At 36.1% G+C, this 25372-nt stretch overlaps 1 protein-coding gene across 1 annotated transcript in view; it reads left to right on the forward strand.

Annotated features, from left to right (window-relative positions):
• Window positions 1-25372, forward strand: part of ERC2 (ELKS/RAB6-interacting/CAST family member 2) — a 393279-nt gene that overhangs the window by 130973 nt on the left and 236934 nt on the right. The window contains exons 5-6 of the mRNA XM_010573681.1: window positions 6756-6911; window positions 13354-13521. Coding sequence (XP_010571983.1) covers window positions 6756-6911; window positions 13354-13521 — 324 coding nt within the window. The remainder of the gene's footprint in view (window positions 1-6755; window positions 6912-13353; window positions 13522-25372) is intronic.

The following is a 25372-nucleotide window of genomic DNA, read 5'->3' on the forward strand; positions in this document are numbered from 1 at the left end:
CAGGTTCCTCACTTTCTAGCGGTTGTCCAGACAGGAAAACTTTCAGGTTTCCTGGGAAAGCCAGCAGCCTGTCTGGTATATTTGCAGAATTGCTGGTCCTGTATTGTTCATACATCAGGGAACAGTACCTCTGATTCCCTGAACAGTCTGTGAATGAAGGTGATGTCTGGCTTCTTTTCTGTCTTGTCATCAATGATGTTTTTGATAAATTATTCTGAAATAGATTTTAGTCTTCAAAATTTGTGAAATTTCTGGCTTCTGTCAATAAAAAACTGACAGTGACAATTCTTCTAGAGATAGGAAAACTAGTTTTTACACAGCTGTAATCACAGTATGCAGAGATTGATTAAAAATAAACTTTTCCTTGGAGAGTTGAAACGTTGTAATAAAGTAGTACAGAAAGTGCTTCCAAAAGTTGTTAGCTATTTCTCATAAAGCTTAAATGTTATTCTGTGATGTATAAACCTTCTAAAGAGTGTAACAGGCTGTGCTGTAAATTATTTCTGCCATGTTATATTTGCAAACATGTAAAATACAAATGAAGTACAAAAAGCTAGACTCTTAAAGACTTAGCTGGAGAGATTTGATGAGGACTACTCCCAGATGAGATGCCATAACAGGTCATGTAAGTATTAATGTATTTCAGTGCAAAATCATTCTAAAGTGTGGTGAAGCTTAGGTTTTGCTTTTATCTTCAATAATAGGAGTAGAAAATTTCTAAAATGAAGTCTGATGGAGCAAGGTGACTTGAGTGTAGTATCTGTGAGTGCTACAATAATTTATTGTTGTGCGTAAGCCATGGTAGCTTGAAAAATTCTTTTTTTCTCTTTCAGTATTTTTCTTTTCACACAATTTCTCCAAATGATAAGATTTAATGACAATTCTTCCCCTTTCCTTTTTCCATTCCATCTTAACTTTTTACTTCTTTTTTTAAAAAAATTTTTATGGAAAAATGTTTAGTCAACAGAACAGTTAACCTCTTAAAAATGTTTATTTTCTGTTATGTGAAGTGCTGGTCATTTAATAGAAAGATTACTTGTTTTTTATGATCATTCATACAACCTTTGCTCTATGATATGAGTAATACTGATTCCATGGACAAATATTAATAACATTTTTAGGATTGTGCTATTGGAAATCCATCATGTTAATAAAGTTACACTAACATACTAAGTAATTTAGGTTGCATTTTACCTGTAACTCGAGAAGTTGTTATTCAAAAAACCAACTCCATAATTATATTAGATATAGGCATATAACCTAACAGTTGGTTGGATCCAGAAGGGGTGGGGGGGTGGGGTAGGTTTTTTGCTGTGGTGGGTTTTGTTTTGGTTTGGGTTTTTTTTTGTTTTTGTTTTTAAAGTTGCTCCTTTGTGTTTTTTAATTGTTTTTTTGTTTGTTTGTTTGTTTGTTTTGTTTTTTTTTTTGTGGAATAGTCTTTCTCTTTGAACATACCCTTCAAGTAAGGAAAATACTGACTGCTGTTTAATATTAGCATCAGCATTTCAGTATCAGGTACTTTTCCAGAAAAGAAACAGCTAGTGAGGTAAAAGATAAGAAACAGCAAGTTTTGCATTCCAAGAATTTTTTTTTTCCCTTTGCACTCTGGCACTTTTTTCTCTTTTGGCTGGAGCTCCTTTTCTGAAAGGGGATGCAGTTAATTTGGAAACAAAGGGGTTTGGTATCCCCCTCCAAAGTGTATTACTTTGCCTGTATGGCATGAAAGTATGTTTGCTGTCATGGAGGACAGCTCTCCTCAACTTCTATTTTAAATTGCTTTGTCTCAAGATTTCTTATTGAAAATTTTTACATCCTTTTACACCACTGAGCTCTTGTCTGGATTAAAACACACTGAAAAACTCTTCAGACAGGAACGACAGCATATTTGCATAGTTGTACAACCCAGAAATGTATCTGTCAGTGAAAACTGGTATATCACAGTGTGATGCAAGTGAATGAATCTGTATTCAGCAGCAGACTAGATGTATTTTTCCCATTTTCACAATGTTAGCAGTAGGCAAAATTTGACAAGTCTTTTTTTTTTTTAATTTTCTTTTCCTTTCCACACCCCCCCTCCCCCCCCATCATCTTATGACTATGTTTTTTGGTGTTTTTTTTGGTTGTTGTTTTGGTTTGGTTTTTTTTCCTTAAGTGAAAATTTGTATTCTGGACTTTTTAAGTACCTGTAAGGGAGCTGACTATATTTATCAGGATTCTGATTCACACAAAAATTTCCTGCTTATGTTGTATGACTATAAGCAAGTGCATATCCTGCTGTTCATTTAAAGCTATTGTCTTTGTATGGTTGTACTGGTATATATGTACCTATATCAGTATATTGTTATTAATTTACTGTGGTTCTGATTGTGTGATTGCACAAAGCTGTTTAGTGAGGGCATGATCTTTCACAGAAGAAATGTGCTTTTACTCTGCTAATTTTCAACTAACTGTTTTGAATGAGATTATTTCAGTGTTCTACTCCTTGCTACAGTCATAATATGATTTTCTGATGTTTTCAGCAGAACAGGGTTTGAATTGAAAATTTATTTACATATGAGTAAAAGGAATTAGGTCTAATAAAGACTTGTAAATTTAAAATTTTGACATTACTTTGGTTATGAACAATGCAGCTGGCTATTTGGGGAAGAGAATAGCCAAGAAAGAAGCACTGAAGTCAGTCCTCTTTTGGGAAACACATCCATCTGCTTCTACAATTAATTATATTGCAAAGCCATTTGTGATTAATTATTAAGGCATTAATTATTAAGGGTGCTAAAAATCTTAATACAGTTTGCTAGTGAAATGCTGAACATATTTCAGTGGCGTCAGACATTCAGGCTTAAGATCACTGTACTACAATTACTGTGGGAGTAATAACAGAATATTCTTTCTTATTCTTATTTTGGAATTCATGAATATTTGCCTGCAGTATATTGTATCTCATGATTGCAAAGCCCAGATGAAGAGAGAGAATCAGGGCTTTAACCTGCCAGATCTTGAAAAACCTCCAGAGATGACAACACCACCTCTCTGGGCAACCATTTCCAATGCTTATACTCAAAATATAACACTTGTAGATATTGCAAGGCTACTTTCAGGTCCCCCTTGAAGCCGTCTCTTCTCTAGGCTGAACAAGCCCACTTTCCTCTGCCTCTTCTTACAGGGCAAGTGCGCCAGCACCCCTGCCCTCTTGGTGTCCCCCTGCTGAGCTCATTCAAGTTCATCAAGTCTGTCTTGTACTGCAGGGCTTAAAACTGGATACAATACTCTAGGCGAAGTCTAACAAATGCTGAGTAGAAGGCGACACTATCTTCCCTTGATCTACTTACCGGCTATGTTCATGTTAATACAGCCCAGGATGCTGTTTGCCACCTTTATTGCCAGGTCACAGTCCTGGATCCTGTTAAGCTTGCTGTCCAACAAGATCCTCAAGTCTTTTTCAGCAGAGCTGCTCCCCAGGGAGTTTGTCCCTGCCTGGTAGGGCTGCAAGGGGTTCTTTCTTCCCAGGTACAGGATTTTGCTTTTGTCTTCTGTTGGATTTCCTAAGGTTCTTGTCTGCCTGTTCATCTAGTCTGTCTAGGTCCCTTTGGATAGCAGCCCTGCCCTTGAGCATATTGACTGGTCTCCCAGCTTGGTGTAATTTACAGGCCTTGTGAGCAGGCACTCTTGTCACCTCTTTCAGGTCACTGATAAAGATATTAAACAGGACAGGTCCCAGTATGGACCCCAGGGTACTCTTGTTACTGGCTTCCAGGTAGAGCACAACCTATTAACCACTACACTCTAAGCTTGATCATAGAACTACTTTTTTACCTTGCTAGTTGTCTACCTATCCAGACCATAATGTCTTAACTTGGATACAGAAATATGGGAGACAGTGTCCAAAGCCTTGCTAAAGTTGAGGTAAATGACACCCACTGTTCTTTCTTCATCTACAGATCTAGTCATTTTATCACAGAAGGTAATTCGGTTGGTCAGGCATGATTTACTGTTTGAAAATCCCCCCTGACTGTTCCCAATTACCTTCTCCTTCATGTGATCAAGTATGTTGTTCAAGAAGACTTCACCATAATGTTCCCAGGGAACAACATGAGGCTGTCAAGCCTGTAGTTCCCTGGTTTGTTCTTTTGGCCTCTTCTTGACAATGAGTGCAACATTTGCCTTCCTCTAGTTGTCAGGGATGTCCCCCATTTTCCATGATTTTTTGAAGATGCTAGAGAGTGGGCTTGCAAGGACATCAGCCAGTTGTCTTGACACCCTTGGATGCAGCCTGTTGAGTCCCGTAGGTTTGTATGGGTTGAGTTCTCACAAGTAAGCCCTGACTGAGTACTAACTATTGATAGTCCTCTTGCTTGAACCCTTTCATAAAGCACAGAGGCCTGAGAGACCTTGTCGTTGAAGACTAAGGCAAATACTTGTATCCTACATAGTTCAGATTAACTTGAATTTAAGCTCAATTGCTCTGACTTTATGAGGACAGTGTGGATATATTATTTCTATGCAGACCTTCTAATCGGCTCAATCTGTGCTATGATTTATCAAATGAACTATTATGTGACAGCTTACTTTTCTAGGCAAACTGTCTCTGTATCCTAAATACTTTCATTAATGGAGATATATGGGAAAGCTCTTTGTGTGGTTCATTGAGCGTGTTCATGTGACATTATTTTGCAGAGAAGCTGTGAAGTTCTAATGCTAATTTTGGTGGGACTCTTTCATACTGCACAGGTAGAATCCTCTCATACAGCTCTTATAGTGTGAATTATTGTTTTTGACTCACTAATAATGGAAAAGATGTCGTCCAATAAGTTTTTATTTACCTTACAAAAGAATAGCGTTATTAAGTACAGTAAATATGATTCTTTGGGATGTGTTGTCCCACACAGGAATAGGATTGGCTGAGAATAAGTGTTCTTTATTTCTGTAGTTGAAGGCATAAAGGATATTCAGGATATTCTGCTCAGGGACTCTAGTCAGAAGTATCTGTATGCACTCCAGCATGTTTGGTGAAAGAGCATCATCTTCTGAGAGAAAAATCTCGAAGTACCACAGTTACTGTAAATTAAGTCATGTTATCACTTTATTTTTAAGTAGAATTTCTCTGGGAGTGAAAATTATGAGGAAAATACAAACTTTGATTTCATATTATGAGTACTTATCCTGTCAGATCTTGGAAAAACTCCAGGATTTCAGACTATGAATATTTTTATTTGTTTATGAACAGCTTTTTGTAGAGCAAAGTAAATAGTTAAAATCTTTCCCATTCAAAAACCTCTATTAATTTAACTTACGTAAGAAATAAGAAAATAATAAAAGAAAATTTCTCTCAGCCTGAGACTTATTATAGCATGCCATCTAAATGACATTGTTTAGTCCTTATATAGCTTTGATTCCATACAGATTTGTAACAGTGGTTGCTAAAACTCAATCTGAGTTTCATTTTTATTTTAGTACCAAAAGTTCAGATGCTTTTTGGAACTTTGTCCTAACTATCCGGTGTCTTAAATTGCTAGATTTGCCTAGCTGTATTATGAAAGAAGGTGTTACAGGAGTTCTGGTTTTGCTTGCTTTTAGGCAGCCTAGTACTGGTGTACTCTTAGAACTCAAGAAAATAAAACTAATTTTGAAGAAGAACTGGAAACAAAGTTGTAGTTGAGCAGAGAGATTCAAGCTTAGCTTATCCTGGTTAAAGGATCAATTAAATTTGTATTTTTTCCCCCAAATTATCTTTCTAGGTTAATATCCTGATCTTACTGAATCAGAGTTGGGATTTTTTTTCCACTGACCTCTGTGGAACAAGAACTTCACCCTGATCTCTGATTTTTGATGGGTGGTTGCTCCTTCACGTTCTTGAACTGATTGTCTGGCCATCTGAATCACGATGTTCTCAATTTCTTAATAAATGTCTGCAAACAGGGCCTAAAGCAGATTTCCTAATAAGTCATTTTGCAATGCACTTTTAAACAGAAAATTATGTGAGAAGTTTGTGTAATCACTTTTTTAAACTTTGACTCTCACTGAAGAGATTTAGTCAATTTTCAAATGACTGGCAACAACAAAAAATCAGTGGATGTTTTCAGTGCTGTACTGGCACAAGTGGCAGCCATTGGCTGTGATGTAGAAATTTTTTAGTGGTTGTGGTTTTGTTTATTTTGGGGCTCATAATAAAAAGTGCTAAATCCCTTCTTAGCGATGTGGCTGCATTAGTGGAGGAAAAGGATATGAGGAGACAACCTTTCTTCTTCTTGACAGCAGGCAGAACTCTATGGAAATAGGGAAACTCAGCCTCAAGCTGAGTCACATAATGACGTGGCCTGTCATCCTGCAGTGATGATGTACTGGCCTCCCTGTGCTAAACTTTGTATTTAACAGCTTGGAAGAATAGCCAGGTCTAGATGGTTAGCAAAGCAAACAAGGTATGTTATCATGTACATGTGGAAAATTGGGCATCTTCCATTCTCCCTTCATCCCTAACTGTGTAGGAATGAAGACAGAGTTTTGACCAGAATGTATTCTCCACAAACTACGCAACAGAACATACCATGGCATGTTTTTTTTTGTGGTGGTGAAAGAGGTCTAAATTCTGCACTACTTTAAGCCAAAATCAATAGAATTACTCTTGGTTTATGGCAATATGTCCAATCTGTATTTGTACCATCTATTTTTGCTCTTATTTGATGTTCATGCAAGTACAGATATACTTCTGTTATGCTTTAATATAAGTTTTGTATAATTTTCAATACTCTTTTACTTAGGATACAAAAATAGCTTCACTTGAGCGCAATATAAGAGATCTTGAAGATGAAATACAGATGTTAAAGACAAATGGAGTTCTGAATACAGAGGACCGAGAAGAAGAAATCAAACAAATAGAAGTTTACAAGAGTCACTCAAAGTTCATGAAAAATAAGGTAAGGTTTATTAATAAAATAGCTTAATGCTGTTTAAATAATGGAAACAAAAGTTTTAACTTGACCCTTTTCAACACAAGCAGCTCTCAGCATGTCATCTTTTGGTAAATCTCTACTATGCAATACTCGGTAGCTATGGAGGAGTGAAGCATTTTGGATAAATAAAAATGTGTTCATGTTTTGACTTAGGAAGAGCTAAGGAAGAGGCTATTTCAACACTTTTGCAGACACTACTACAACCCTGAGTCTATACCATGTTCCCTTTTCCCTTTCTTGTGTATGGTGTTTTAATGTTGGCTTTCTGAATTAGTTCATAATTTTGACTTGCACCATTTTGGCACAACTTTAATTGTTCGGTTTTTTTTCTGGTTTTGATGGTAGTTTTACAGTAAGGACTGTTGTTCCATAGATGATGCCAAATTGTAATCTTCTAGTATTTTAAAGACTTGCAATTTGATGACTTTGTTCCTGCAGAGTACCTTTCATTTCAAATTATTGTACATAGAGAATTATGAGTTGACCACAAGCAGATAGTAAATGTGTAGTGATGTAACACATTTCCTGGTATCAAGCTCACAAAACAGTATTGCTTGTTCATTGTTTTAAAATACATCAGATGTAAAGCGTCTAAATTGTTGTCCCAGATGGCCTTTTTACCTCCTTTTGTTTTGATGTGCTCAGCTACTGTCTAGTTAAAGATGAGCACTCCAAATAGTCTTTCTTGTGAGTTCTAATATTACTTTTCTGATATTTTTATAATTGCCTTAAAAATTGTAATAAATATATATAACATTACAATTTGTGCTGGTTTATTCCCAGCTCTCTACCTTAAATGTGTTTTGTTTATGAAGTGATAAAATGCTGAATTAAAGTACTCGATAAAAAGAAAAAAAAAGTTTGAAATTATGGAGACTGAAGCTGATGCTCCCTTTCTCATATAAATAAATTCAGGTTTTGGAAATAGCTTTTTTTTTTTAATATTATTTACAAGCTAAACTAAGATGGGGCGAAACAAGTCACAGCAGCCTGAAGTGGAAAACCTGGAGGAAAGGCAGCCATCTCATCTCTTGCAGTGGTGTTAAAAATTTGATCATAATGCCAGAATAAAATCTAGGCAAACAACTTTAGTAGTCATGATTATTATGAAATCTTACTTTATTTTAAAAGTCTTTCCATCCTAGTTAGTTGTTTGTTCTTATTCTGTTTAATGTTTAGGGTTTTTTGTGTATTTTGTGGAACTTGTGTATGTGAAGTTCTAAGGAACTGAGATGGATTGATTCACTTTTTCTGAAATGTGTACTTGCAGCTCTGAAAAAAACTGCTTGAGGAGGAGCCGGTACTATTACCTCTCCAGAGGCCACGAGAACAAAAAAAGTAGGAGTTAATTGGCTTGAAGCATAGTTCTCTGCCTACCATTGTGTGTCGATGATAAAAATACTTAGCAATGTTGTTGTTTAAGTGCAAAGTTTGCAATATTGGGTAGATAAATACCATTACCACTCTCTTCAGAGTTGGGCAAGCTAAGATTCAGAGAAAGTATGCAGCTTGTCTATGGTCAGAGAATGAAACGGTGTCAGCACCTTCTGGAGAATCAGAGTTCTCTGATTTTCTGTTTTCTTGTGTAAATTAGACCTTCATTGTCTTCTTGACAAGATGCTTTTACTTTGTCTGAATTCCACAGTGAGTATAGGAGTAAGAAAATTCACCACTGTGTAGTATTGGATCCTGAAGATTTTCCATCAGAAGAGCTGTTACTGTCTCCCAGTTTGGAAACTGTAGTATCTTGTAAACTACATCACAGGAAATGCTGGTGTCTTGGGACACTGGGGAATATTTTTATCTTCTCCTGGGGGTTTGTGCTACAGAAGAAATGGAAGTGTTATTGTCCATGTGGAATTAATTCAGATTTAGTAAAAAAAAAATTTAAAAAAATCAAAGAATATATCTATTCTGTTGAAAAAAGTAGCTCTTAAGCTACTGAAAGGTGACTAAAGTTCCTAAGTAGCATTATGATCAGGAAAATTATTCTGGCTATTTAAACATCATTAATTTCAAAGCAATTCAGTTTTACTAATTTACAGCAAAACTCTTAATGCATTTCAGCAAATCTGTTGATATAAAAATAATTTACAAAGCCTAGTATTTTGTTAACAAACTTCTGATGTTTTTGAGAGGAAAAGCTTCAGTATCTTTCTGTGGCACAGAAAGCAGACAAATGAGAAGACTATTAAATGTACCTTGTTTTGCCACAATCTTCTGATCTTTGACAAATGCCACATTCTGATGAAACTTTGTCTGTTTTCTTTCACCAGTTCTTTTCTTCCACTTAAAATTGAGATTTGCAGCAGAAGATATTATTTTTATCATTCATCTGAGAATTTTCAAGGTGGAAAAGTATTTATGTAGCTGTCAGCAAACAGATATTATTATACCTGATCTGTTGAACCTGAGATTGTTGATAAATTCTGATAAACAGAAGTCTTGATTGATGGCAAAGAGCAGAACAAAACTCTTCTCACAGTTAACATCTTAGGTGCTATATAGCTCTTAATACTTCACATTTATTCTTGAAATATAACTTGTTTTAAATCTGTTCTTGATTGAAATAAATGTGAAGGTACTAAATGGAGGCCAGTGCTGAATATTATTTATTGTACATGTGTGGCAGAGAATGTTGGGAAGTGTTCCTTGTCTTAACAAATTCTTAGTAATATTCACTCCTTCCAAATATATAGGCTTTAATTTTGACTTGCAGTTAAATAGAAGTTGTAGAAATGAGTAAGAAAACTTGCTTAGATTTTTTTTTCTTGCCCACTTGATGAGGAATCTCCTTGCTCTGTTTTTGAAGGGACAAAAATTGCCATCACTCATATAGAAATTGTCGAAACGAGTCTTAAAGTTTTCATGACTAAGGGATATGAAACTTCAAATATCTTCATTAAAGATATGAAGAAAACATATAGGATGGTATGCATTTTTAAAAATAATTTCTGCTTTGCAAGACTTCCTTCTCTTACTAGGGTTCATCCTTTGGCTAGCAGCCAGATATTTAAAGAAACAGGTGTGAGTTTGCACTCTGGAACTCAAGTAGTTCTCTGAGTATTAGAACTCTCATGCTATCGACAGGAATGAGTATGAAAATCTAGTGATAGTTTAGTACAACTTCAGCAAATTACTGTAAAGATGAGTTTTAAGAATTGATTAGGCTGTAACAAGGCGCTCTGTAATTAATGTCGGTATATAAGAACTTTGAAGTATGAAAGAAGCATGCAAGTCCTAGGTCATCCTGTAGAAGAAATATACAGGAAAAGAACTACAGCATGTTTTTGTGGATAGGTCTGGAAATATGATAAACACTTAAAAAATAGACCTTGACCAATAATAACCTGTAGAATCTACAGATAGGCTTGTAGAGTCTACTGTATACAGCCACTTAATTTGCATTGCTACTGTTCTTCCTTTACTTAAATCCTTCACTTTAAAAAGCATTTGTCATTTGTCACATAAGACCAGATCCTTATGATGCATAAATCAGCATAGTTTCATGTAATGGAATTATTTACTTAAAGATTTAGCCCATTAATTTAAATATGCAATATCCAGGGGAAAAGCTCTGACTTTGTTTTATTTTGTTTTCCTTGTTTTCCCAGTTACTCTGTGTAATGTCGTGTGAGATTCTGGTGTATAAAAATAATGTAAGAAAAAGGATAATGGTTTTCTGGAAATGCTAGTATCTAAGGAACTGAAATTATGGAAGGTGCAGCATCAGAAATTGAGAAGGAAGACAAAGAAACTAGGGTTTCAGGAAAGGAGGTGTGAAGCAAGATATTGGGCAATGTTGAAAAAGCAGTGACAGGTAAATTACACATATGAAATATGTGGGAAGGTCAGGATCAGAGGACAAACTTGGAGTTCTTTAGATGCAACAGCACTTATACCCAGACATGTAGGTTATCTTCATTGTAGTCTTTATAAAGTACAAAAGTGTTTTTTGCCTTCATTGTTTTTGTACTGAGATCGGGAGATCTCCTTGAATCATAACTGTTGGTATTTCATACCACTTAAGATATAGCAAAGTGAAAATGTTTGCACATCTGCTAGAGGCAGAAATTTGTTTCATGCTCTGTTTAATTTTTTTTACACACTAATAGATAATGCAGAATTTTGAAAAAGCAAATATACCGAGGTCTAAAAATTTCTTTTAAAAAGTTATGTGGTTTCTCGTTATGCCTTTGGTATTTTTGATACTTATTTTTTTTAAATTGAAGTTTTAGTACATTTTCACCATTATACTTTATTTTAATAAAACACCAGCCAAAAGCGTAATTATTTGACACTTTTTTTTTTTTTTTTGAGAGCTCTAACACATTTTTAAACTCCTGGCAATTTTTAGGTCTTGTAGCCAGAACTTCATACTAAACAGATTCTGTTTCAAAAACACAAAGAACATACCTCCCATGAAAATGAAGCTTTTTTGTTGATTATTTCTCAGGGTGTGGGTTGTGTCATGGAAAAAAGCGGGAAGAATTTCTACAGGAGATTAAGCATCTGTGATGTTCACATGGGTCTCATAAAGCATGTGATGTAATTCAGATTGGCTGCAGATCTACGTTTTGTATCTTGTAGACAGATTTTCCCATTGTTCATTTTGTATACATTTTTGTCTTGGTTGCCATACTTGCTTACATATTCTGGCAAGGGGTGGAGGAAGGTGGTTTGCTTTCAAGAGAAAATTTTCTCTAGCAGTTTAACTGCACTCTTACATTTTCTTGAAATCTGTTTTTTTTGTATGCTCCTTTTCTTATTTTGGTATTTTCAGACTGTGAAGGTGATTGCTTTTAGTGCCCATATAGATTCTTGATTTTATACAGTAGCTCAGGGGTGGCTAGTCAAGTACCTTAACGAGGTAGACAAACATACTGATATTTATAAAGAGAAATTAGGAATAAATATGTTAAGATGTGCATATGGACTATAGTTGGAAGAAACATCTTTTAAATTTAATTTTTAAGAATATACTTGCAATGTAAAACAAAATAGAAATATTTTGATCAGCAGTAAATGTTTTCAGTGACTGTGCCATATAATATTGAATCTGTGAAATATTTTAGTATGTGCATCTTTAGGATTTGGTTGAGTAGGGTCAGCCTCTGGATACATATTCTTTTTTTCCTGGGGATTTTTGTATCACCTTCCATCTAGCCCTTCTAGATTTTTTGTATCCCAAATGTCTGTTGGGATGCAGCTGATGGGAGAGAATGGAAAGAGCTCTTCTAGTACTTCTCCGGTTGTTGCAGGATTGAAACTTGAATTTTACAGAAAAAATCTAGGCCTTACAGTCATCAAAAAAATTTCCAAATGTAAAGGAAGTGTGGTTTCTCTGAGTTATGCAGATGCACTGAGGCATTTTATTTCAAATAATCCTCATGAGATGATGTATCTGAACTCATCTGGTGACCACTGTTATTTCACAGGACGTTAAGAAGAATAGTTATGTCACCTAATTCACCATCCTTTAGCATCATTCTGTGTATTGTCCAGTGCTTTGTTCAGCTTCATATATTCTAAATCCACCACACTTTTGCATTCTGTGGCTACCCCTCCCATTTATCATTGTGGAAAGGGAAGAATAATCACAATTCCATGACATTTACTGACGAACCTTAAATTCACTTAAATTCAGAAGCTCTGTCTTAGTGACTGGGTTTCTAGTGTTTCCCCTAGGATACGCTTTTACAATCTCGCAGACCTTTCACTCTGTGGAATTTTTTATAACATTTTCCCCAGACTTCTCTTAAGTTAATCTCTTTGGCTTGGCTTTCCTAGTACCTGAGAATTCCATACGAACTGCCAGGGAGGAAAAAAGGAGGTGGGGATGGTGGGCAGCAATACATTTACAAGAAGGCGGGCAGCAACACATTTACAAGGTTAAAATTCCACTTCTCTGTTTTTCTCTCCTTACTAAGATGCCTGCTTTTCCTTATCAGTCTCCTAAAAAACCTTGATTTGCTCTGGCCAATGATAAATCACAAGAATCATGCTGTTGGAAGGAATAGGCTATTGGATTGAGTTTATACTTTTATGAACACTTTTTTTCCTATGCATTTTTGCTGTCCTGCCAGACTTGCCTCACACAGGATAAATTCCTTTGAACTTAAGTGAGGTCCATGGTGAATTTATAGGCCAAATCATCATGTATAATCTTTAAGAGTTTCCTTTTAACTTCTGCAACAGCAGGGCAATCATTCTTAAGACAGGGTACATTAAATTACAAGAAACTCAACTGAAGTTGTGCGTGTAAAAAGTCTGAATCTTCATTCTCTTCCAGAATTTACAGGTGTCTGAGTTGTCATATCATGGTCATTCACACTTTTTGGATTTCAAGTGCAACTTTGAATTGGAAATGAAATTAATGATCTAACCTTTTTTTCCCCCATTACAGATTGACCAACTGAAACAAGAACTCTCAAAGAAAGAATCAGAACTTCTTGCCTTACAAACTAAGCTTGAAACCCTTAGCAATCAGAATTCAGATTGCAAGCAACACATTGAAGTGCTTAAAGAGTCACTTACTGCCAAAGAACAGAGAGCTGCCATACTTCAGACAGAGGTATTGTATGTTCTAATCATAAAATGCAATAGAAATATTTAGTTAATAGCATGTGTCAATGTGATGATGTGTTTGTTGCGAGTCTGTGTAAAAGGCAATTTGTTAAAGAATAGTGAAATAATTTAAAACCCTTTAAATGCCAATATATTTGGTATATATTTTTTGGTAGTACACCAGCTCTCATTCTAGAATTTTTTTAGAAGCACCTGTGATTGCATTTTAAGAAAATGTTTGTGCCTAATTCTCATTGGCTTCAATGCATTGAGCTGGGCCTTAATGACTTGATTGTTGTGATTTCATTCCTTGTTTCGTCATCTGTTAGTTGACTGAGTTTTCCTTTTGGTTGCTCTGGCTTGATGCTTCTTTTCTACTGTGTATTTCTATTCTCAATAGTGAAGCTACTGATGTATGTTGAAGGGATCTGTTGAAGGATGCATGATATTAATCTGTGATTATTGTTTTGAGTGCAATCAATTTTATTTTAAAATATGAATAATTTCAGTCTTTAAAACAGGCCAGTGCATTAGTTATGTATGTATCTACAAAGTCAGATCATAAAAATATGGGTAATGGAATATACGGTTGAGATGGTTGTCACATTTCATGGAATGTGTAAATCCAGTGTTAAAAATGTTGTCCATAAGTTCATTTCCTGGGGTTTTAAAAAACTTCATAGACTTGGAGCACACAATACTGATTAGATTGATTCCTATTATAAGTTATTCATTTTATTTTAATGTGTGTACCCCTTTCAAGACACAGAAATACCTGTGAAATTCAGTCATGCAGTGCAAATAGTTTCTATTCAGAGAAGTATATTATTTAAGGTATACGGGAATCTTACAGAATGTTTCAAATTTCTGGCAAACAAAGCTCTAGGAGAAAAAACAGCTTAAACTTATCAGTCTTATGGAAGCAGGAAATAAATACTCCTAAGATTCTGATTATCCCTCTGTGCTGTGTGTCTTATCCTCTGTACATTAAGAAGATACAGATGAAATCTTGGAATTACCAGCTTGTGTTTAATGGGCTAGCCAGCATATGTATATAATACAAAATAATCACAATAGAACAAGGGCAAAAACTCCAGCAATGTTGGCAGATCTCAATCTAGCTTTTGAGTAGTAAAGATTACATATTTTAAATCTTTAGCTGTGCAAATCTGTTTTGCAAGGTTTGTATTACCTCTCATTCTGATGAGGATGGTGATGAATTCCATTGGCTCTCCGCTAATTTGATTTCCTAATTCTTTATCAGACTGGTATGTATTCAAGGCATTACAGTCTTATGGCTGGCAGTTGGGCAGTGGTAAAAAGAACTGAATCTACAGTGCTATTGATGAAGGGCTGCTGGGATTGTGCAGTCCTGGTGGAGAACCAGTTGGTTTCTGACAGGTATTCAATTCCTCTTCTTCCCAGTTTCTGCATAAGGCAGTTGAGCTTGAAGCTTTTACATGAAGCAATTTAAGTTAAAATGAGCTGTAATTGCCTGTTAGTGTGCAGGTGACAATCGGTTTTATTGTGTCTGCTTATTGTTAGTCTCTTAGGGAAACCAAATGAAAAATTAATGTTAAAATTATCAGAGAGGTAGCTTGATAGAAGGAATGCTTTATAATAGCAGAGAATGAATCCCTTTTGTTTGGCCTAATATCATGTTATTTGTGATATAAGTGACTGTGATATTTCATACAAATCATGAGATTCTTCCAGCTTTCAATGAAAAAAATATAAATCTGTTTAGGTATGTGTTCCGTATAATTTCTGTTCAGTGGAGGACATCAGTTCCTGGTTTTGATTATTTATTTTAATTAACCCTTTACTTCTGTATAATCCAAAGCATTCTAATGACAAGCTTTGGTTTGTTTCTGAATGAAATAACACTGTAAGCTATGTGAGTCATTGCAGATATGAGACTTAAAAATGAAACAAAACAACTCATAAATGTTCTTATGGTATACATTGGTGCTAGACACTTAAGGCTGTCTCTGCATGGACTTGATAAATCAATTGAGCCTGAATTTGTTTGTGACTAAATCTTCAGAAACTGTGGGGTTTATTTCGTATGCATTATTGCCTTCAGTAATTACATTACCTCATGAATAGGTGAAGCTCTGAAACAGTGCACACTATTTTATATTCTCCGTAGGAATCTAGGTGATTTCCATTTTCTGCTTTGAGTAGGGTATAGGTAATGATTTTATCAGACAACAGTTTTTCGAGTTTCTTTTCTCTTTTTAAGATATCTTTGTAAAGGGAATTGGGGAAAGTTGGTGAATTATGCCCACCTCTTATGGGAAGTAATTTTAGTTTGCTGTAATTGTCTGTTCATGTATAGGAGGCTTTTGGCAGAAGGGTCACATTAATGTAACTATTTTTTTTTCTTTTTTTTTTTTTTTCCTGGGAGATCATACAAAAATGAAGGCCTCTGAGTATTGGGTTAATACCAGACTTCATTCCGGGGTATGGTACATCTCAAGATGCACTAGAAGCAACATAAAGAAAACAAGTTCCAATTCCAGTTATACATGTGTATTGATGCAGCCACCGTTTGAAATGGTTTATGAAATAGTTTTGTTCTAATAGCAGATTTAAATTGGGAAATAACTTCACTTGCCTCAGAATCTTTTTTATTTACTTTTGAAAAGATAGCATTACAGGGTGTGTTTTTACATGCACCATTTACCCATGAGGCAGAGACTTTAAATAACCTGTGTTAAACTTTAAATTATGTCAGCAATGTACCTGATCTTGAAATACTTTAATAACATGCATACTTTGAGCAATATTAATTACATCTTATTTTTTTGTCCATTTAAGATGCACTGAATGTTTTATTGCTTTCCTGTACTTGATGGTGGAGATGTAGCGCATCTCAAATCTGCTGAAAAAGATCCTTCACGTTATGTAGGTAGAAATAAAGCACACTGTGCATCCATTAGTTTCTCAAGTCAGGACTTATCAGGAAAGAACTGTACTTTTTGTTATTTTAAAGCCTCAAGGCTATTGTAGGTGTGTCACAGGCTGTACAACTTCCCATGTAGAAGATTAGTTATTCAGGGGTTGGAAATGAAGAGCGGTTTCTGGAGTTAAATAATATTGAGGCTCGCAAAAGATATGTGGTTAGTCTGAACATACTTTTCACCTCTTTTGAATAGACTTTGAATCAAGAGCTCCTTAAAACTACTGACCTATTCCAGTCTTGTTTCCTGGAATAGAGTCTTATAGTAGGTTTCAGCTAGCCATAAGAAATATGCTCATATAACCAAACACAGGATTTGTCATAAATTGCTGTATAACTATGTGAGAATGTTACCTTGCTTTCTCTAACAATCATGAAAACAAGTGACAGAGCTCTGTGTCCAAGCAGTTTCACAGATTAGAAAATAAGATTCTTCAAGGCTGACCTGCATGTTCTAATGATGTTCTATTGTTGCATATTTTTAAGACCCTCAGGGTTTTGGCACATTCCTTACCACCCTGCTGTATGCTAGGGCGTTTTTCTGGTTAAAAATGATTGCCAGGATATCTTTTCTCCACAAACTATTATGTTACAACTTCCAGACTGGGTGTGCAGTTTATTGCAGAGAGACTCTGTTAAACTGTGGGCGTTCTGGAGAAATGTGCTGGAGCTCCAAGGAACACAAAAGCTGGACAGCGGCTGAATTTGTAGATTGCTACATCTACTCCCGTAGGCCAAAGTCCTTGTTTCTTATCAATATTTAGACAAAACCCAGAAAGAACACATCCTTAAAATAAGCCACAAGAAGACACCTCTGTAAAAATTAATTACTAAAGCTATAGACCACTCATTGGACGCTATAAGTTTGAGGGTTGTTAGAGCTGATCTTGTTCCTAATGTTAATCAGTTACGAGATGGTTGAAAGCAGGCTGTTTGTGCTGCTTGCACTTTTTCTTATTCAGGATTGAAATGCCTTCTTTTTTCTCTTATTTCTTTTGCCTGCTTATTTGCCCTTCATATATTTTGACTAACTAGGGGGCCAATATGTGGCAATAAGAATTAAGTAAATTTTTTGTTTGTTTCATTGTATGCTTCATTATACATTTCAGTTAACGACTTCATGCCTTCAGGCTGCATTCTCCTGTTACATCCTGTACAAACTAAATGTGATGCAGCAAGACAGGAAAATTCAAAATGATGCCTTAGAATAAAATATTCCTGAACTCCCTCTATACCAACTCTTAGTTTTATGGGGAGCCTTTTTGGTAATCACTTCACAAATATCAACTTCATATAACTCAACAACGTCTGTCTTCAGTAGTCAGAAGTATCCTGTCTTTCAAAAGGACCTTTTACATTTCCACTTAATCTTTAGTTTGGACAACTCTGTGGGAGTAGAGGGAATGTTTCTCTCATATGAATCTTTGCTGAAAATGTTACATTTGGTTATATATGAGAGACTAAATGTGGGCTGATTCCAAGTATCAGCAGAGGCCATTGATGTTTTGTTTCTGGTATATATATTAAGCTGTGCTAAATTAAATAACAAAACAAAAACCCCAAAGCTCCTCTAATGAAGCTCATACATTTCCTGCAGAAAATACAATCCTTGCAATGAGACACCCGTGATAGGATAGCAGAACTTTCTGTGCGTTAGAACCAGGATCCTTCTTGCCACAGACCTGAAAATGAGCAAGTGTCATTTACACGGTGATCAAACGTGTGGCCTGCCAGTGTACGTGGATGAGGAATAAAAATACTGCTTTGCCAGCTGGGCTCTCTCTGAGACTTGAGTTTTGAGCTGACTAAGCTAAGGCCTAGACTGTGCTGTGGTAGCAATCCAGCAATGATTCTAGACATAGCAGGTTTTGTTCTCCACAACTGGGAATTGGGAAAAGATTTTGTTTGCTTAGAGCAACTGTATCTTCTATCTCCAGGTCTCAGGTCTTACCTAAAGGGAGAGCAATGGCTTCCAGCAGCAGATGGGAAAGCAGCTGCAGAGAGATGCAGGGCAAATGGCAGCCCTCCAGCAGGTGGAAATCATTATGGAAGGAATTTTGTACTGTACAAACTATTGTTGGTCATTCCCAGATGAGTAAAGTTAATAATGTTTTGGCCTGCATTAAGCCACACTTCTTTCTTCCTGCATGTCCACAATGTCTATTTATAGAACAGATAGTTTTTGTTAATTGTCACTGTAGAATTTAATGGTGTCCTAAAACATGCTTATAACCTGCCTTGAAGGGCTTCTTTCTGGAGGTGAAAGTAACCATCAAAGGCCAGTTCTAATCCTGAGCTGAATAAGGTATTTGTAGTTGCAGTGTCAACTTCCTGCCTAAATAGGATTGCTTTGTAATCACCTTGTAATTAAATCAGCTTAGTAAATCCTGTAATAAAAAAAAATCCTCAACAGGATCTCAGTTACTTCATAACAAGCCTTTTATTATTGTTTAGCTTAATAATGGTACTCTGCAGGTTATCTTCAGGTTTTGGAGACAGCAGCTGCATATGATGAAACAGGATGTGATTCATAGGATCACATAATGGTTGAGGTTGGAAGGGAGCTCTGGAGGTCGTCTGGTCCAATCCCCCTGCTCAAGCAGGGCCACCTACAGCTGGTTGTCCAGGACCATGTCCAGATGGATGTTGAATATCTCCAAGGATGGAGACTCCACAACCTCTCTGAGCAACACGGGCCAGTGCTCAGTTATCCTCACAGTAAGGTTTCCTGATGTTCAGAGGGAACCTCCTGTGTTTCAGTTTGTGCTCATTGCCTCTTGTCCTGTCACTGGGCACCACTGAAAAGCCTGGCTCCATCTTCTTTACAGCCTCGCTTTCGGATATTTATATACAGTGATAAGATGCCCCCTTCTCTTTTCTAAGCTAAACAGTCCCATCTCTCAGGCTTTTTTCATATGAGATGCTCCAATTCTTTAATAAGCCCTTAATTAATCCTTTAATTACTTTTTGGCCAGTTCACCAGACTCTCTCCAGTATGTCCATATCTCTCTTGTACAGAGGACCCCAGAACTGGACACAATACCCCAGGTGTGGCCTGACCACTGATAGATAAATAGAGGTGAAGGAATACCTCCGTCAACCTGCTGGCAACCCTCCTAATGCAACCCAGGATACGCCTTTTTGCTGCAAGGGCACATTGGTGGTTTTCAACATGGTGTCCACCAGGACCACATGGTCCTTTTTTGCAAAGCTGCTTTCCGGCTGGGTGGACCTCAGCATATACAGGTGCATGGAGTTGTTCCTCTCCAGGTGCAGGACTTTACATTTCCTTTCCCTGAACTGCATGAGGTTCCTGTCAGCCCATTTCTCCAGCCTGTCGAGGTCCCTCTGAACAGCAGCATCACCCTCTGGTGTATCAGCTGCTCCTTCCAGTTTTGTACCATCAGCAAACTTGCTGAGGCTACACACACTGCTCCATCATCCAGATCATTAATGAAGATGTTGAACAAGACTGGATGCAGTATTGTCCCCTGGGGTACAATACTGGTTCTACTTGAGTCCCCTGATTCTACTTGATAATCCTCCACTTCCCTCCATGGTTCTTGCAATCCAGGTCTAATAGGGCATGAGGCTTAGATGTAATCTGTTGGTATTAATTATATTTTCTTGTAGTTTAAGTATCCCTGGAAGTTCATTAGTTTCACTTTCTTTGTTGGTGATTTTTATTAGTGTTTGTTATTCAGTAGAATAGTTTTTTTAAATATCATTTCAAGTCTGGAATTTTTATGATGTCTTAGCAAAATTAGCTCAGAAAATGTAACTACACTAGAAGTATAGTTTAAGTTTGAGCTCATTCTTACATAGCTGGTTTCAAAAGTTAGAAATGAAGTGTAAGCAGAGTTATAATGATTCTTAATTTCTGCAGAATGTTTACTACTCTTGAGAGGCATGATTAGGATATCTGTTTATTCAGATAGTTGTTTTACATATGTTATAGCAGATCATCAGAAATAAGAGGACATCTGGATTTTTTTGATGAGTATAGTTTATTTCCTTTTAACAATGGTAATTGGATCAGATTTCAGGTACTATGGCCCTTTGTCACATGATGTGAGAAAATTTAAAACCAACAGTAAATATGTTAAGTCTAGATCTAAACAAAATGTGCTTTTTGCACCGTGTTTCTCTTCTCAGTGATGTCAGTATTTTGTGGGTTTTTTTTTTAATAGGTTTATTTGACTTAACCAGCTATCATTTGAAGTTTTATTGACAACTGAAACAAAAAGATATAATCCTGTAAAGCAATAACTATCATGGTGGCCAGAGTTGGGAGGTCTGAAAATAGTTTATTGCCAGTAGGAAAAATGTTTGGAACCAGTCCTTAGAAGGTTCACCAACTCTGCTACGTCTGTTTCATTTTGTTCCATTTTTAAGGGTATATATGATAATAGTGCCAAACTATGCAACTTTTCTTACCCTAATGTATGTAGTCTTTTGTTCTGATTATCTCTTTATTAATGATGTGAAAACCCTGAGGTCAGATAAAAATGAGCCAAGGTCAGGCTACTCCAGCTACAGAACACTGAAAATGTTGCTGTGCTCCATAGAAAATTATTAAAAGGAAGAATATTAGACTGGCTGAGATTTTCCTTGCTGTTGTGAAAAAGCTATAGATGTTAATTTTTAAATGAAGCCTTGTACTCTTACTGCAGAGGGAAAGAGGTTAAACAGTATGAATGATCCTTTTTGATGTTTTAAAAAGATGAGACGCTACCATTTGTATACTTTTGAGTGGTAGATGGTACAGTTTGAGACTGTATTTGCGCATATTTGCAGTGACTGATGCTTAACTACTGCTCTTATAATCAGGAAAAAAGCTTAAATAAATTGATGCAAATAAATTCATTTCAGCTGGGTAGCTCAGTGGAGAAAAACATTCATTTCATAAGCAATTCTGACACAAGCATACTTAGCACTTTATTAGTTAGTGTATCATTGCTTTAGATAACATTCTCGCAAACTGGCAGGTGTGCTGTTTGAGGGTTAATGAACTGTGAAATAAGTAAATGTCTACAAAGAAATTTTGTAAATTGTGAGCATAGTCCTGTCAATGGAGAAAATGGATTAGAAAAATAGGTGGTCTGTGCTGTAACTGAATGCTGATGTGTTCAGCATACATGTATTAATATAGAAAACCTAATAAAAATGAAGAGGAAAGGTGATTATATTAGGTATTTATTGCGGTCTCTTTTTTCTTTAAACAGATCTGTTTACAGAGAAGGGCTGTAAAATGATTGACTTCTTGGCAGTTTTTAGTTTGCATAAAGAGCAAATAAAAGCAGACAGCACAAAATACTTGGAACAAAACTACAAACACTTTATTTTTCTTTCTATTACAATGTTGATATTTGATATTGCTTGAACTGTAAATCTGCTTTTAATTTTACAGTAATAATGTATAAGTACGTTTATTTCACTCTCACATTTTTATTTTTCTAAGTTGGAGTTTTACTTTGAAATTGAATTTTTCTATTGTTTTGTGATTTTTCTTGTTTCAAACCAGGCTAAGCCAGATATTTCAGTGTGGTCTCTTTGCTGTACTGCCAATGTATTGTTCTGGTAGATCTGCTGTGCATGCAAAAGAAAGATCACCCACTGTAAAAAGCACTATTCTGGAGGCTTGTGTACCATTTACTCTCTCTGTCACTCCACAGCTGTTCACAGCTTTCTTGAAAGTGTGTTCCATATTTCAAACAGAGGTTTATCTCAGGTGGAATTTGCCAGCCATTTTACTTTTTATACAGTTTTCATGTTTTGTGGCCCCCTGTGACAGTTTAGAACAGGAGAGTGGAGCATAGTGGCAAGGCAGTAAATTTGAAGAGTTAAACTGAAAGCACACTTAGATTAGCAAAATGCCATATTTAAACAGAAGTAAACTGTGAAGCAAAGTGTTTTTTGTCTATCTGCTGTAGGATTTCAAGACTTGACTGTTCAAAGGCACATCAAATGGCATGGTCTGATTTCAGTGTTTGTGCTTTGAGCAGGAGGTTGAACCAGTGACCTCCTGAGACCCATTCCAAGCTCAGCAACTCTATGGTACTACAAAGGAAGCTCTCTCAAATATATGATAGGTAATACTGTCCCAAAGGTGTGGTTTTTCTGCTTTGTGAGTTATGTACTAGCATTCATTTATCCAGAGAAAGATTAAATGTTGATTAATTTATTTACACACACACACACACAACTGAATCCATTCTTGATAGCAGCTTTAAATGTTCTGTCTTCCTTTTGGGGACACCAATATTTTTATTTCATAAAAAATTGAAATGGAATTGCCTGAGGGAAAGGCGACTGAAAGAGTGGAAAGTTCCATTTGCGGGGCCTGTAGAAAGTAGTGTCCAGATACAAGAAAACACAGATAAAAAGAAAATGGGAAAGATGAAAGTACAAAGATAAGGGCTGTATACTTGATGTGTAAAGACTTTATGCAAGTTGTTTGGGACAAATAGTTTTAATAATGTTAGATTTATCTTGCTGTCAAAACACTTCTCATTTTTGTCTATTTTATTTAATTAAAGTGATAAATAACTGTTTCCCCCCCTCCCCCTTTCTTAGATTTACAGAAAATTACCTTGTTGCCATTTAGAACAATATTCAATTAGACAGTTTTAATGGGTTTTTATAACCAAGCAAAATTTACTGTGATAAGATAAATTAAGCTTCAATTAGGCTTGATTCTAGTGGATGGAAATGATTAGAAAAATATTAGTACTGTTATCTACCAATTTAAAACCTTTGCTCTAACTGGAGATGTTTTGAGAGGAGCTTCGATAGGATTGCTTCAGAAATGACTCTTTGTATACTTTAACTACAGTTTATATTGTGACCAGGACTCAAGGGGCCAAGTTATGGTCCTAGTGTATTGGCACTGTATACAAAGAAATGCAAAGGAAAACGCACCTCAAAACAGTATTGAAATTTCACCAGATTGTTCTAAACCCAAGGGGAACACATAGATTCTGTAGATGTTGTAATTAGTGTAATAACTTGTAGACATAATCCCCCAGTCTGAAACTGTTAATGATGTTTTGCACATATTGCTATAATGATGAAGCGTGAGGAGAAGTTAGTGAAGTAGTTTTACATATTTTGGGGTTTTATGCTTAAGAGACAGCTGGGGAGAACGGGCTAGAGTCACTTAAAGGAAGACATGAATTAAGTCCTCTGACTGAAGGGAGACTGAAGGCCATGGTTTGGTGAATAAGCCATGAATAGCCTAAGGCCAAAGACAGGTGGCTATGTGTTTCTAAAAGTGAAAGAGGGAAAGGGCAATGGTGGCTGGTGTTTTGTGTCTGCTCTCTTGGGGTAAAAATGAAAGAAGGTAGCAAATCACTGGTGAGGCTGATCCTTGTGTAGGGTACATACAGCTAGGTAAAAGTTTTCTATACAAAGGTAGGGACAAGGTAGGCTTTTTTAATTCTTACATAGTACCAGTGTAAAGGTTGTGTTTTGTTGTTGGTTTTAATTCTTTCTTCTTTTTAATATTGGTTTTAGGAATGCAATGCAGGGATATAATGTGGGACAGTTCAGCCTTTGTGCTGAGACTAAGCACAGAGATGCAAACTGTCTTTTTTTAATTAGTGATTCACTGTGGGAGCATCCTTGTTCACTGAAGAGATCTGTGCTTCCTAACATAGATAACAGAGTTCTTAGCTCACAGTTGCTCTTAACCCCAACACTCAAGACTGTGGTAAGTGCAAAGATACATTCTCCTGCCCTCTATCTCTGCAGAGGAAAAAATCGTGCTCGCAGCAGGAGCAGAATTTAATAAAGTAGGAGATATGGCCCATTTGAAATAAAAAAAGCTTCTGCAGCTGTGGTCATCCAGAAATCTTTGGAGATGCTCATACTGACACTAGACCTCAAATGGCTCTCTGATTCTTTTCTTGGTAGGATTCTGAATAGTATTTTCCTTATAGCTTTGTGGTGGTGTGGGTGGCTTGTTCACACCCCCCCCCCCATTTAACTTTTAGAAGGAAAGAAATCTCTAGGTGTTAGTATGACAGGAGAAAATGAAAGTAAGAATCTAAGCTTCTGAAAGATCAATGGTTTCACAGGTGACCTGCTAATGTTTAGGGAAATCACTAGATAAGATCAGCTAAGGCAAATAGAAGTTATACACTTCTTGTCACAAGTGATAACATAATATAATTACATAATACTTTACATTTCTCTAGTACTTTCAATACTTAAAATCATCAAGTAATGCAGGCTGTGAGAATTTTTTAAAGATTTGTCATTGTTACAGGTAAAAAGTATTTACAAATTATCTCCTGCAAAAGAAGCAGCAGCTGCATTTTCTCCTGAATAATTTGATTCTCTCATTATTTGGTATATCTTCAACCAGCTGGTGTGGTAAACTTAATGGAATTCCAGTTTTGTGGCTTCCATTTTTGTTTTCTGTTAAAGTGAAAGCTGCTTTTTCATTTTATAAATTGGACAAAATAGAAACCCAGACATAAATGTACTGTTTCATTTAGACAAATGAAGGATAATACATGTGTGGCGAAAGCTGTCCTCCTGAAGTAGATTTGGTACTTCACAGCTCTACCGTGGTAAGTCATGGCAGTTAAGTTGTGTAGCCTTAAGGCTTTAGTAAATAAAAATCCTTGTGGACCCTTGGCTGGCACAGACATGTGGGAACAATCATCTTAGTTTCCAGTTGTTGCAAGGAGGAATTGCAGTTGTGCATAGTGACCCATGAAAATAGTGGTCTGACTTAAAAAGAAACTGGGCTAAACAACTACTGTGCATGATAGCACCTAGTTAAATAAGGATATTAATGTCCTTAGAGCAAAAATTTTTAAATATATGTAGTTAATGAGAAAGCTGTGAATTTAATTTAATTAAAATACAAAATGTTCTCAAAGGC

Source organism: Haliaeetus leucocephalus, unplaced genomic scaffold (genome assembly GCF_000737465.1).
Source record: "Haliaeetus leucocephalus isolate CR32 unplaced genomic scaffold, Haliaeetus_leucocephalus-4.0 Scaffold2, whole genome shotgun sequence".
Taxonomy (NCBI): Eukaryota; Metazoa; Chordata; class Aves; order Accipitriformes; family Accipitridae; genus Haliaeetus; species Haliaeetus leucocephalus.